General features: G+C 45.1%; 1 protein-coding gene across 1 annotated transcript; it reads right to left on the bottom strand.

The window, feature by feature from the left end:
* Nucleotides 1-962: 962 nt before the first annotated feature.
* Nucleotides 963-4,218, bottom strand: pim1 (Pim-1 proto-oncogene, serine/threonine kinase). Its single transcript, XM_003962894.3, has 6 exons — nt 3,802-4,218; nt 3,444-3,550; nt 3,285-3,335; nt 2,839-3,205; nt 2,377-2,553; nt 963-2,290 (listed from the first exon to the last, which is right to left on the bottom strand). Exons 1-6 carry the CDS (start codon nt 3,878-3,880, stop codon nt 2,046-2,048), a joined length of 1,026 nt encoding a protein of 341 aa, XP_003962943.1. The 5' UTR covers nt 3,881-4,218; the 3' UTR covers nt 963-2,045.
* Nucleotides 4,219-14,997: the final 10,779 nt, after the last annotated feature.

The following is a 14,997-nucleotide window of genomic DNA, read 5'->3' as shown; positions in this document are numbered from 1 at the left end:
ATGGAAAATTGCTGCTGTGAGGAGAAACAAATGTTACTGGAAAATGAGATATTACAACAGAGAGGACACACAAGAAAACTGTGTGTGTTGGTTGTTCAGTTCAGTTCCACTCTCCTCCCTTGTGACTCAGCGTTGATCAGAAACCATCACATGTGTGTCTATGCAAATATCCGAGTTTGTAAGTACTCCATTAATCCATCCACCAGTTGTGTGAAACCACAGTAGTAGAAACAGAAAACATCACCTAAAACTTTTTCCGGCCACAGAGGGTGCAGCTCTGAGGTGAATAGAACCCTCCCTTTTTTATACCATCAAAAGAATTCAGATGTAAATAAACAGAACATGACCTTTAGGGGAAAAAGTCTAATCTTCCCTACAACCATAAGCTCTTTCAAAAAAAGCAGAAGTGCTTCTTCTGCGTTTGAGGAAGCGTGTTGACAGGAGCTGACATGTTTCTGAGAATGAAAAGGATGTAAATAGCAGCGGAGTCATTCGTGGAAACTACCTGTGGTCTCTGAAACAGTTGTCTCTTCTGAGAAACAGTCTGTTGGCACCTGCAGGGAAAAAAAGCAAGCAGCAGCTACATGGACACTCTGAAGGCTGCCAGCTCAGATCAAACATCACCTTCTGGCCTGCTTTTGTAAGGACATCATCCAAATACATGTATGAGACGCACAGACGTAGCACGCCTGCACTGTCTGTGCCGTACTTATGAATCTTTGGATGTTGATACTTTAACGAACGTTAAGGCCGTGCCAAAGCTAATGGGAGCCCGCTGCCTCTCAAACTTTTTCTGGTGCCTTTGGTTCCTTGAGGATCTTGTCGGGATGAAGGTTCGAACCGGTTGATCTGATGAACTTGACTACTGAAGTTTGCATTTATCAAAAATAACCGCCAGGAATCTATGAGCCCACACTGAGGCATAAATGGAGGTGTAAATAGATGCAACGCAACACTCAGAATTTACAAAAACGCTATTTATTAAATCGTATAAAAATAGTTCCTGACAGAATTCTATGTGCTTAGTTGAATGGAAAAATCCAAACGATACAAGCAGAAACATTGACATTTTCTAATTTTCTCTCTCTCTCTCTCACTCACACTCGCACACTTCATGGTTCACTTGCTCCACAGCAGGCAACAGCGGGACAACATTACCATCAGTAGACATTAGTTGGGATGGAAGTGCTTTTTGGACATATTTACAACATTATTTATAGTACATACAATTCCAAAAACCGGCTCTTTAAAAAAAATTCAAGCCATAAATATGGATAAAAAACAAACTAAAAAAAAATCTGCTTTTGCCATTTAAATATGTCGTGGGCCCTTCCGTTGGAATGAAATTCACACACAGCTGTAACTCTCATAAATAAAAATAAATTAATTCTGCGCTCATTGAGTGTAAAAACAAAGAGCAATACAGCCACAATAAATATTATCTCCAGTGTGTCAATTTTAAGACCTGTGTGAGGCACTGTTGACGAGCGGGCTTGCACGTGCGCTCGGGTGGGCATGGACGTGTGGCGGCAGATGAAACCAAGAGGAAGGTGTGTAGAGGCAGGTGCTGGAGGAAATTTCGCAAGTCCATGTCTGAGGACCTGTTTGACCAGGATGCTGTCAAATCTGAGGTTTTCTGGTTGCAAGGGAGACTGGAGAGTTAGTGACAGTGGTTGTACCTGACAGCACTGGGGCCTTGGAAGGGGATGGGGTGTTGAGGGTGGTAGATAGAGCCTTATATAGTGACAAGCAACAACTGAAGATTTCGGCTGCTACAGCTTCAAGTACGGTCAGACTCTTCACACATTTGCAGAAGGCACTCTGTTACAGTCACAACCTGAGCTTTTCCCGTTCTACCGACAATAGAGCAAAGAGGGAAAGCACAGAACTGATGCGCATGTGTGAGAGCACCAGGCAGCTGGAGTGCTGAGGTGTCCAGGGGTGGGGTGTCCTGCCAGGAGGAACCCACACAGTTGTGGTTTTATGCTAGGGACCACTTGCCGTGTGGCCTTCATTCCCTGACCATCCCTTCTGTATGGACTGTGTTACAGTAGTGCACTTCCATTTGGTGCAATGTGGACCTTCATCATTGAGATACAGCTACTGGGGGGCGACATAAAGGCTGGGGGTTCGCGGCTGATGCTCTGTAGCCTAATGTCCAAGGTGGTCTTCTCTGTGGGCTGAACAGACGAAGATGCCTTCTGCAGCCACGGATGGTTGCCGATGTCCTCGAGGGAGGGCCGGTCAGCCGGCCGCAGAGACAGGCACCACTTGATAAGGTGCTGGCACTCTGGAAGAGCAGAGGAGCACCCAGTAAGCACAGACCCTCGAACCGGGTGTATCATTTCATTTATGACAAAAAACTTCCAAAGTTACCTGTGGAGATTCTCCTTCGGAAAAGGACCTGACCTCTTGTGATCTCCTCGTCGTGTTCAAAGGGAATGTCCCCACATACCATGTCATACAACAAAATGCCCAGGGACCACACCGTGGCAGAGCGCCCGTGGTACCTATGGTGTTTGATCCACTCTGGGGGGCTGTATACTCGTGTCCCTGTCGGGGGAAAACAACAGATTCCGTTAAAAAAACAAAACAAAACAAAAAAAACTTCACACAGAAATACAACACACATGACAAAATGAAAGCATTTCAGGGGAATCAGAGAAGCAGTCATGTGACTTTGTTTACAAACTTCACACATTCCCCGAAAGGTGGCGCCAAAATCGAAAAACGCCCATGCTGCTATGCGAGTATTTTTAGGTTGCTACCTGAGGGCATACGCAGATGCTTTCATTGTTGGTTGTTAGTTTAAGACTTCATTTTTTAGAGATGCCTCACCGTCAAAGTCTGTGTATATGGTGTCCTTGAGTAAGGCTCCCGACCCAAAGTCGATGAGCTTCATCTCCCCGGTGCAGAGGTCGAGGAGGATGTTTTCATCCTTGATGTCTCGGTGTACCACCCCGCAGCTGTGGCAGTGGCGCACCGCCTCCAACACCTGCAGGAAGAAGCTCTGCGCCAGTTCTTCCGGCAAGGCGCCGTTCTCCGTGATGAAGTCAAACAGGTCCTTGACGTTCTCGGGCCTTTCCATCACGATAATGAAGCTGTCCGCTCGCTCGAACCAGTCGAGAATTTTGATGACGCCGCGGAAGCCGTTGCCGACCTTCTTCATCAACACGATCTCCATGGGGACCCTGGAGCCGTTCGGCTGCGAATAAGGATTAAGCGTTTTCATACGACGCTGAGGCATTAGAACGCACAAAAATAGTCATTATCAGAGGTCTCACCAGCTCTCCCCACTCGGAAACTCGATCTTTGGCCACGTGTTTGACAGCAACCTGGTAAAAAGAAAAACATTTAAAAACGCGTCACATATTGCGTACAAAGAATCGGTTTATTTAAAGAGCTGGAACCGAATTAACGTCTGGTGATCAAAGTGTACTAACCGGTGCGCCGTCAGCTGTTCTGGTGCCGGCGTAGACCGTGCCAAAGCCACCGCTCCCGAGCACCGACCCGACCTGATAAAGCTTCTCAAAAGGCTCCTTCTCCTTCACTGCAACGCACAATAAGACCACCGGTGAGCACACTGGTGCCTTCCAGAAAGACCAACGCAGAGCCCGTTTAAATGCATTTTAAATAATGCAAATCGCGTAATGCTGCAAATCAAACAATTGTGGATTCGAACCAACATCCTAAACATTTCACAATACCATTCAGGCGCAGATAAAGCAGTAGAAGAAGACAGACTGCCGACAATTAGGCAGCTCCGTCCTCCATGATAAGAGTGCAAGGAGGGCGTCTAACCTTGATGAACTTGGAGCTGGATTTTCGCTGGCATATCGGAGGAGATATGGGCCAGAGAATTGAGCTTAGAAATCAGCATTCCTTAAGTCGAATCCACCACAGTCCTTGTGCGCGGGGATATTCTTTGTTATCCGTTTATACAGAAACGATATTATTAAAGGGTCTCGTCTGTTGATAAAGGTTTAAGTCCACGTTGCCGTAAAAGCGTGATACGAATCCTGGGTAAAGAGATTGAATTCCTGGGGGGAAGTAAACTCCACAATTTCGCCCCGTGTCCTCGATGAAGATTGTACGAAGTCGCCGGTGTGTTTGTGGACAGCGGAGTAAGTCTCAACATAAACAGAATCGACAATATTCGGACAGCTGCACGTCAGACACCGGCGCTGGGAAACGACCGCAGAGGGGGGAGGGACGCTTATAAAACAGCCACCATCGGGGTGTTACCGCTTGTGAACGTCTCCCTGCTCCCACCCACTTTGGCCGTCTGCACCAATGAGATTCCACCTCGACACATCACTCACCAAATGAAAATAAAGCCAACCCAGTCACCGGCTGCGGCTGACGTCCATATGGCGGGAATAAAAATGCGCGGGGAAGCGAAAGCACAAATACGAATTTAAGGGAGTTGGAGGGAGTTGCTGTTTCAAAGCCAACACCTTTCCCCGTCTTCTCTATTTACAAGAAACCGAAACTCGTAGAGAAACAAAGTTTTTTTTATACGCAGGTCTTGGGACGAGTTCGCGAAATCAACAGTTACGAGTAACGTTAAAGTTGGATTTTGTGCAGTGAGGAAATGAAACATGTGGCATTAACAAAGAGAGAAAACCAAACTTTCAAGTTCCTAAACGTGATTACAGTCATTCTTTCTAGTGTCATTTAGCTGATTATTTTCACACTATACGCTAAAGTTCATGGGCTGTAGATAAATCCATGATGTGGACTTTTGTAGGTATTTGATTTGCCTGACAATGCTTCTCCGTTGGCTGCCCCATCAAAGAGCAACTGGGAGAATGGGCGCATTCCAGGCATTCTTTCAAATTGGGTGGCCGTCTTTGCAGCTCACAGGATGTGGGAAACTCGAGATAAAAAGACATCCATTTACCCACAACTCCCCCTCTCTCTCTGCTCCTCCCTGTACGCCCTCATTTTTCCCGCGCAAGCATTTGTGTGCATGGCGTGCTTTGGTAGTTCCCTCTCAGCAAGCCCACATTTGGCTTCATTCCAGATTTCATGCTCTAAATTGTAATCAATCAAACCAGACTAATATATTAAATTTCACATTGTAGAAAAATCTACAATAATCTGTCAAACTGCAGGAAACATCATTAAAATGGGATAGCACATTAAATAAACTTTTACTTCTATGGGCTTTAATGACACTTGGTGTTATCAATATATAAAAGTGTATAGACAGAAAGTTATATGCACACACGTATATGTCAGTGGTGTTAATGTTAAAAAGAGTAGTGAATAAAGTGGTAGAAAACCACAGAAAGGATTCTGCTTGCATAATTCCTTAATGAATTGGTTCCTCTTTCTAGATAAACAGAAATTCTGCCCACAGATAAGTTTCATAACACTAAATTATTCACCATAAAGATAAAGCCTTTAACTTGCAAGGAGAAGCAAAATCCTTCAAAAAGTCAAAGATATTTTTGGTATATTTTTTTAAATACATATTTCCAAATAAAGGCAACTTTTATAACAGTGAAAACTACCATGTGGGGTATTTAATAAATTAGGGCAAGTCCTTCTCTTTTTACAATGTGTCCCATCTGGTCTTGAAACTGGTCAATCGTTTCCTTTTTATGCAACATAGTACTTTAGAAGATGTTGTAAAGGAGGTTTCCCATAAACTCTGCTTTCTGCCTGAACTTTCGTCACTCCCCCGGTCTGACACCGCCTGCACCCTTCATCAGTTATGACACTTCCTGTGTTACATATTAACTGAGCAGGGAGAAGATTCACATTTCACTTGCCAAGGATTTGATTTTATTTCTTGTCTCCCTATATTCTATATGGCAAAATGTTCCACCAGCTGTTGACACTTGGCTTTTTTTTTTTTTTACCTGACTTTATAGTGATTGCACCTGTTACATTTAACTTATTGCCTGATCTAACTAACTTTATTTACTTTAATATTTCTGTTTTGTGCGTGAATATTGCTGGTTTATATTATTGTTGTGTGAGTCCTAGAGAAAAATTAAACAACTATGATGCAAATGCAAATTAATTGCTCCTGTTTTATATATTTGAATAGCACATGAATAGCGTTACACCCAATATAACAACTGTTTAAACAAATATCAGCATGGCTGTGTGCACAATCTATGACGAGCATTTTGCTGTTATAAAGTCATCCATCATTTTTAGTGACGATGTAGAAATTAGGCTATGTGCTGTTAGAATTTGTTTTTATATTGTTGAAATAGCAATTACACCCAGGCAGGCAATTCATAAATAAGACCCTTAAGCCATATAAAAATAAAGATATGAACAGGCACATATCAGCAACTGTTGTATCATGTGCTGATTTTCTCAGCCTAATGGCAACCACAAGAACAAAGCAAAGGAACTCTAATAAAGTTGTTACAAAAGTCACTTTCATTCACACATCGCTGTGCAGATTTGCCTGTACAAACATGTAAGTCATAGCTGGCAGCTGCTAGCTCTAAGAATGTGAGAACCTCCAACATAGCAATGACCAGAAACACTGAAACATTATTTTGTCCAAATTATTGAAACATTGTTGGGTCCAAATTAGCTGCAATGGTTGTTTCAGTCTTTTCAAATTTGTATGTGTTCCGAATGCCTGGGCTTGACATGGTTAGGACAGTGAATTCTTTTAGAAAATGTCTTAAGAAACAACACTCTAATGCGGCCTGACCACTCCCCCGGTATTACCTTCGGGTTGACTCAGTGGTCTTCACTGGTCAGGCCCTAGAAAAACAAGCTGGAGGAGACATCAAAGGAAATTCTTCTCGGAAGCAACCACAGACATCCCACAAGGTCATCATGGGTCAACTTCCATGTCAACTTCCATGTGTGATTCAGGGTGAGGGGGATACGGGGATCCCTATCTTGTGCCGATCAGATTGTGCTTCCAGAAAGTCATCTCCAATTAAGAGTTAAGCCACTCAATGGGGTGGATAAAAATGCTGGATTCTTTTCAAATGACCAGTTACTATGTCAATAGTAATGTGTAACAACTGATTCCCATTGAGAGAAATGATTAAACCAATTTGTCCATTTTTGTTTAACCACCATTTTTTCATGGTATCTTATCATGGGGGTTCTGGAACGCATCATACCAGCCCATTACAGGTATCACATAGTTCAATTACACATTAAATTAGGTTTATTTAGCCAACACAGAGCCAGAAACCCAAAAGCACTAGGTGACAGTGGTGAGGAAAAACATGGATGAGCAACCCATCTGCTCTGGTGAGGACAGGGACAGAAGGAGGAGAAAGGGAGACAGATCGATACAATGTCAACCACAAATGAAATTATTGATAAATTACTTAAGGAGCAGAAAGAGCAATTAACGCAGTTACCTTATCCTTAGATGATTGCTATGTCTGGAGTATGCATATGTAGGATTTCTTTCTCCACATACACATTAGGATGTTTGGGGACCAAAATAGCCCCTTTGGTATGAATGTGTAAGTCAATAGTTTGTGTGCCCAGTGATGGATTAGCCATCTGTCTGGGATCTATTCCTGTTTCATACTGGTGACTCCTGGGATGAGATCTTGCACACTCATATCATGATTATAGTGATGGGCAGAAAATAGATCGACGAAAGGATGACATTAAAACAATTAAAATCTTGCTTGTGGACAGAAGGCAAAAGTTGGATCAAGACCCTCTCTCAGAAATACTTGCATTGTGTACACAAAGATATGATATTTATTTGTTCATTGTATTATCAGTTCACAGGTTTTTGTGACATACTGACATTTTAATCATAACTGACTTCTGCATTGCTAACAGTGAGTGGGGGAGGTTGGAGGGGGTGTGAAGTGGGTGTGACATATTTTGCATCATGGATTTGAGATGGAAAAAATGTGCTGAACCTAGAAAGAGGGTGTTGCTTCCTTCTTCCCACGAATGTTATGGGTAAGTGGGAGTGGGGCTGAGGTTCAGTTCTGGGTTGTTGTTCAGTGCGGAAACCAGCAGAACTGACACCATAAACTGTTGTCACACAAACAGCACAGTGACACGATTTCCACCCGCTGGTGTAAAATGAGGTGGGAGAATGTTAAAATTCTCAGAGGCATACATTAGTCCACCTTAGGGTTTGTATTCACATTTGATAATCAGGTGTTATGTTTTCTGTTTCACTGGGGTGGAATCAGTTTGAATGATTAGAAATATTCATGTGGAAAAGACAGAAACAGTAAGAAACCGTAAGAAACAGTCATATAAATAGTTTTTTGCCATTACAGCCAAAAGGGTTTTTCAAAAAGTTTCCATTGTCATAAAAACTATTTTTATTCGATTTGTAGTTCCTTATCTGCTCTATTTTTGTTTCTGCCTTGCCAGTACCAGTCCCTCCAACTCTCTTCCCCCTTGACTGTTTACAGCTGATTAGCATTGTGGGCCAGGCAGTGGAATAGACTGTTATTGTTGTTGTGGCTGCAGCGCAGGGCTTTTCCCACAAGCTCTTCCTTCTGTTCCAGCTAAATCAAAACACGTCTGTGTTACTGCTGCTGATGTCATGGCCCAGAAACCACTCAAAGCTGCTTCCCTGGGAAACCCCGAAGCAGGTCCAAACAGCTTTCCTTTTGTTGTTCTTCCTCATGTTAAAGCTTAAAAACAACCCTGACATTTCTGATCCAGTTCCCATACTCTGCCTATAGAGGTGGCTAGTGTAAACCTACTCAAAAAGAATTCAGTTGGCCTGATTTTGGTCTGAAATTAGGAAATGATTGTCAATTTGTGCATTAATTTGTATTCATGATGTTTGAGTGTAACCATTGGGGTGTGTGTTCTTGTAGCTGAGTACCAAAATCCACATTCTACTAGCAGGGTGAGGACACTTTTGGAAAGTGAGGACATTTTGGCTGGTCCTCACGACTTCAACGGACTGTTTAATGGTTAAGACATGGTTTTAAGGTGAGATTTGGATAGATAGGAGGTTTAGGGTCAGGGTTATGCCTATTAAAGACCTCACTATGATAGTCTAGGATGTGTGTGAGTGTGTTTGTGATTTTGTGTATGCACATGTGTGTGGAAAAAGAATTATGAGAAGTCATCTTTCTGTAAAGTCCCTGAGGTAAGTGTGGAATGAAAAAAGAATCTCTTCTCTTCTCTTTGGCCAGAGCTCGGTTAGGAGTCGTAAGCGGAAGAGAAACGGGGCGAGTGCGTGAGTGAGACTGAGGTGAGTGGAGGGAGTGAGAATGTAGAGATGGTGGTGGAAATGAATGGCGAGAATGATGAAGCAGGGGGGAAGGTGGATTTAACTGGGGTGGCGTGTGATTTGAGTGTTGTGATGATTGATGTGGTGTGTGATTCGAATGAACTGGGGGAAAAATGGTGAGGTAATGGGCGAAACAGTTGAACTGGGTGAGGCAGGAGAGACTGGGGACATGATCCAAACAGGTGAGCTGGGCAGAGTGAGTCAGGTGATAGGTGAACTTGGGGTGCCAGGGATAACGTCTGGTGAGCTGGGTGAGGGAAGAGTGAGCACAGGGGAGCGAGGTGAGGGGGCAGTGAGCACAGGGGAGTGAGGTGAGGGGGCAGTGGGAACAGGTGGGGAAGCAGTGGGCGCAGGTGAAGGCACTAGTGGTGCGTCTGAGTGGTGGCTTGTTCCCGCAAAGTGGCGGAACAAGCGGAAAAGCGCTATGAAGGACAAGGGGGGTAAAACCGGAAGGCTGGAGGATGCAGCCACAGGCACAGGCACCAGCGACTGCGAGTCCATGTCGGACTGCAGCGAACTATCCGGCACAATGCCAGACAGGCAGGATTTTGACTTGTACCCTCCAAGCCTGTTTAAAAAGTTCCTTACGCAGACTAAGGGCATGAAAGGCCTTGATCTGGGAACATATTTCCCTGACAGGCTCCGTTTGATCTGGTCAGCGAGCTTTTTAATTAGGAATAAGGCAACGTCGGATCTCACCAACCCAGAAATTTTTAGAGTGAGGAAGCACATGGGCAAAGCAAAAAAACAGCTCAATTGAAAAAGACGTTTATGATGTTTCCTTGCATTTATTTTTACTGTCTTATTTTTTTCCCCTCGCCATGAATACATTCAAAATTGGAACGTTGAATGTCAACGAAGCCAGGGATGCAAAAAAACGGGCACTTGTGTTCGACACAGCAAGAAGAAAATGAGTTGATGTCATGTTCCTCCAAGAGACCCATAGCGACAGAGGCATCGAAGCGGACTGGGAGAAGGAGTGGGAAGGGCAGGCTTTGCTGAGCCACAACACCACCCTCAGTGGTGGAGTGGGCCTCCTTTTTTCGAGAGGCTTCACTCCATCATTCCTGGAGGTGGAGCATGTGGTGAGGGTGTTTGCTGGTGAAGACGCGCCTCAAGAACCACTCCTTGGTTTTTATTCATATTTATGCTCCCACCAATGGTACAGAGAGGAAGAGCTTTTTAGAAAAAAAGTCAGCACTGCTTTAAATGGTTGTAGACATGAAGAGTTTTTATTCCTGGGTGGGGATTTTAACTGCACAGTCTTTTTTAGACCACAACCATGCAGAGCCTCATCCAGCCTCGCAACATTGTCTGAGACAGCTGGCCTATTCTCATGGCCTGGTGGATGTGTGGAGGAGGATGCACGCAGAAAGCAGGCAATACACTTGGTCCCCCCTAAGTGACGGTAGGCTCTCCTCAGCCAGACTTGACAGTTTTTATTGTTTTAGGCATCACTTCAGTGTTTTTAGGCAGTGTAACGTCATGCCAGTTGGTTTTACCAATCACTCGTTGGTTTTAGGTGAAGTCACTATAAAGAACATTATGCCCAGGAGTGCATACTGGCATTTAGTGCATACTAGCCCAGGACAATAGAGACGTTTTATGTCATTTCTGGTCAGAGTTTGAAAGAAAAAATCCGATTTTAAATGCTTAGGACAGTGGTGGGACCGCGGTAAATTAGAGATACAGCTCCTGTGCCAGCAGTATACTCTCAATGCCACGCAGGTCGATAAAAGACCTAGAGACGGAGATAGTGGAGCAAGAGGCGATTGACAGCTCCACCGGAGATCGAGGGGGTATCGAAATCCTCCAATCCAAAAAAATGGCCTTGGCCAGCCTGCTGGACAGTCAGGTACAGGGCGCACTAGTCAGGTCCCTGATTCACGACATCACTGAGATGAATGCTCCCTCTAGCTTCTTTTCTGGGCTGGAGAAGAAGCGCGGACAGAACCTAATAATCCATTCACTGTTTTCAAGCGCAGGGCAAGAACTTGTGGAGCCGGGCCAGATAAGGCAGCGGGCAGTGGAGTTCTTTTCCCCCCTATATGAGAGCGAGTACTGCAGGGATGACGGCCTGTTCAACGAGTTCTGCGGGGACCGTCCTCGGGTCTCTGAGGAGACAAACTCGCGGCTGGACAGGCCATTGCAACTCGACGAGCTCCACGCCGCCCTCCTCAGCATGAAAGGAAGGAAAGCTCTAGGTGTCCATGGGCTCACGGTGGAGTTCTTTAAAGCCTTCTGGGATATTGTGGCCCACGACATGCTGGAGGTATTCAACGAAAGCTTGGCTTTGGGTTCCCCTGCCGTTGTCCTGTAGGAGAGCGGTGGTCACCCTGCCAAAAAAGGGCAACCTGCAGGAGATTAAGAACTGGCGTCCTGTGTCTCTACTGTGTATGGATTATAGGATTCTGTCCAAGACCTTGGCCTCCAGGCTCAGAGAAGCTATGGAGCAGGTCATCCACCGGGACCAGACTTACTGTGTGCCCGGCAGGTCCATAGTAGATAACGTCCACCTAATTTGGGATATTTTGGAAGTCTCAAGGTCATTAGACGTTGATACTGGTCTCATTTTGTTAGACCAGGCAAAGGCTTTTGACCGGGTTGAACACGAGTTCCTCTGGAAAGTGATGGAGAGGTTTGGGTTCAGCCCTGGCTTCATAGCGATGATCCGCGTCCTGTACTGTGACATTGCGAGTATGATGAAGTTCAATGGCAGTCTGTGTGTCCCCTTCAGGGTGTGTAGAGGCGTCCGGCAGGGCTACGCCCTCTCTGAAATGCTCTATGCTCTCTCCCTCAAACCCCTCCTCTCTAGGAACTGTACCAACATGGATGGCCTGGTTTTGCCATCCTTTTACAAAAAAAATAGTTTTATTTGCCTACGCAGACGATATAATAATAGTGGTGCGTAGGCAGAGTGGCGTGGACACCCTATTTAATTTATTGGTTTTATTCAACTGCCTGTCCGCGGCCAGGGTCAACTGGCACAAGAGTGAAGCCCTGGCCGCTGGCAGGGGGACAAATGGTCTGCCGGTCCTTCCCCAGGATCTTGCCTGGCGGAGGGACGGCATAAAATACCTAGGTGTTTTTATTGGAGACAAATAAACTGAAAAAAGAAATTGGGTAGACACATTGGAAAAGGTAGAAGAAAAAATAAAAAAATGGAAATGGCTCCTCCCCCGTATGTCGTACAGAGGCCGAACCCTTGTCCTCAATAACCTGGTGGCCTCTGTGCTCTGGCACCGGCTCAGTTGCATGGAGCCACTCCCAGGGTTACTAGCACAACTTCAGACAAGGGTTCTGGCTTTCTTCTGGGACAGCATGCATTGGTCCAGCAGGGGGTCTTGTACTTGCCTAGAGAGGAGGGAGGACAGGGCCTCATCCACCTGGCCAGCAGGACCGCCACTTTTAGAATACAGTTTGTACAGAGGTTTTTAACAGGGCCGGCAAACCTAATGTGGAGAGATGTGGCCAGATGTGTCTTCAGACGGGTGAGTAACTTGGGGCTGGATGATGCTCTGTTTTTGACTGACTTTAAATTTGCAAAATTTAATGGGCTACCTCCATTTTATCAAAGTGTTGTTAAGGCATGGGCCCTTTTTAAAGTTGAAAAAAGAACCAGCTCTGACTGTCTGCATTGGCTGCTAAGGGAACCCACGGTGCACGGTGCCAGGCTGGACGTCTCGGCCGACACGCCGAGACCGACGGCTGCACTGTGGCGGACCCGGACCTTTTTCTTCCAGCACGTGGTGGCCGTGCCAGGGCCAGACCTAACGGGCGCAGAGGCAGTGGGTTCCCTGTTGGGCATCCACTCTACCCAGGCAGCCGAGGGGGTGCTTCGGCTATGGAGGAACAGACTCAGCAGGAGAGAGAGGCATCTCCTTGAGGACTACAGTCAGGGGACCGAACCCGAAAGCGAGGACCCCTTCCCGGAGATCAGGCTGGCCGCCCATCTCGGGAATCTAGACGGTACTCTCCTTAGACCAGCAAAGACCTTCTCCCGAGTCACGGTCGATAAGAAGACCTTATACAACAACTGCGTAAGGGTACTAAACAGGGGAGGACTGTCGAACAGGAGCACCAGCATGTGGGCTGATCGACTGGGAGGGGATGGAGCCCGCCCCTGCTGGAGGGTCACCTCCAGTGGAGTATCCTACATGGGGCCGTTGCCCTGAACGCTCTCCTCTCCAGAATGAACACTGCTGTGTCGGACCAGTGCCCGTTTTGTTCCGGGCAAGAGACTGTGTTCCACGCGTACAGTGAGTGTGAGAGGCTCACTGTCCTTTTTAATGCCATAAAAGGTGTTTTTAATGGTTTTAATGAAACCTTTTCTATTAGAACTTTTATTTTTGGTGCAGGGTACAACAAAGCTGCTTGCAACAAGTGGCAGCTCCTGAATTTTATCTGTGGTGAGGCAAAAATGGCAATTTACATCTCAAGGAAAAACAAAATTTCAAAAACTGGAGATAGTGAGGCCGCCTCTGTGTGGCGCTGCAATGTCCGGTGTAGGCTGAGGTTGGAGTTTGGTTTTTATAAAATGATAAACGACCTCGGCCAATTCCGCGATATATGGTGTCGCAGAAATGTTTTATGCACTGTTACAGAGGATCATTTGCACTTTGCACCCCCCCTGGTGGGATAAATTGTATTGTATTTGTTGTTTTCTTAATATTTATTTATTTATTGTTGAGGTTATTATTATTATGTTGTTATTATAACTATTATTATTATTACTATTACTATTATTGTTGTTCTGTGGTTTTTCTAAACAGGGCGTTTTGTGGCCCTGTGTAAATTTGTGATTAAAGTATTTTTGTAAAAATCAAAAAATCTCTTCTCTCAGTTGGTTATAGTCTAATATTGAATACTACTATTGAATTTTCTTAGCAGTATTCTACTTATCTGTCACTCTCATGATCCTCTGCAACTATAGTATATACATTTGAAATGAAAGCAGCTGTTTACTTTGCCTCGAGTGTTTCAGGGCAGATAACAGCTCAAACTGGCAGACACTGTGGCCTGGCTCGCTAACGTCTGGAACAGACTTTCCTGTAGTCCTCACATGCCGCAGAACCAAGTGTAGAAGGAATGTGAATCTAATAGTGAAGGCTACCTGGGAGAGACATGGCCTCTTCTGTTGACATTCTGCAGCCCTGACGTCAGCGTGGATCCCAGAGGCTCAGTGGATAAACATTCAGCATACAGAAGAATCCTGTTTACTTATCTGTGGGAAGAACTTTATGACACTAGTATATCATACACGAACAGGACAGGCACATTTGGTAAAACACCAGCAAAAAAGCTCTTGTGATAACAGGCCAAGAAGTTTCAATTTTGGAGACATCTTGGGTTCTGGAGGTACTTTGCCTTCCAAAGATCAAAGCCTACTATATTACCTAACCGTGTGTTACTACTGCCCATATACAGTATATGCTATACTAAAATCAATTAATCTTAATTTATAAAGCATCTGTTGCAATCAAAATTGTATCTAGGCCCAACAAGCAACAATGGCAAGAAAACTACCCTTTAACAGGAAAAAACCATGAGCAGGACCTGGCTCCCTCCTGCTAATGGCTGGCTGGGTAGAGAGGGAGGAGAATGGGGAGGAGAATAGGGAGGAGAGGAGAGGAGAGGAGAGGAGAGGAGAGGAGAGGAGAGGAGAGGAGAGGAGAGGAGAGGAGAGGAGAGGAGGATTCCTGTTTGGCCAGATTGATCCATAAAGTTTAAATCAGTCATAAATCGATTTATCTGTTATCTATTAAAATAAA

The sequence above is a fragment of the Takifugu rubripes genome, chromosome 3, assembly GCF_901000725.2.
Source record: "Takifugu rubripes chromosome 3, fTakRub1.2, whole genome shotgun sequence".
Classification (NCBI taxonomy): Eukaryota; Metazoa; Chordata; class Actinopteri; order Tetraodontiformes; family Tetraodontidae; genus Takifugu; species Takifugu rubripes.
Note: the sequence above shows the minus strand (reverse complement) of the source record. Positions and strands in the feature narration are given on the sequence as shown.

Coding starts and splice junctions, on each gene's coding strand:
- pim1 (XM_003962894.3), bottom strand. CDS start 3,880: ATGCTGATTTCTAAGCTCAATTCTCTGGCCCATATCTCCTCCGATATG. Junction 3,206..3,284: donor TTTCCGAGTGGGGAGAGCTG/GTGAGACCTCTG, acceptor CCTTATTCGCAG/CCGAACGGCTCCAGGGTCCC. Junction 2,554..2,838: donor CATATACACAGACTTTGACG/GTGAGGCATCTC, acceptor TTCCCCCGACAG/GGACACGAGTATACAGCCCC.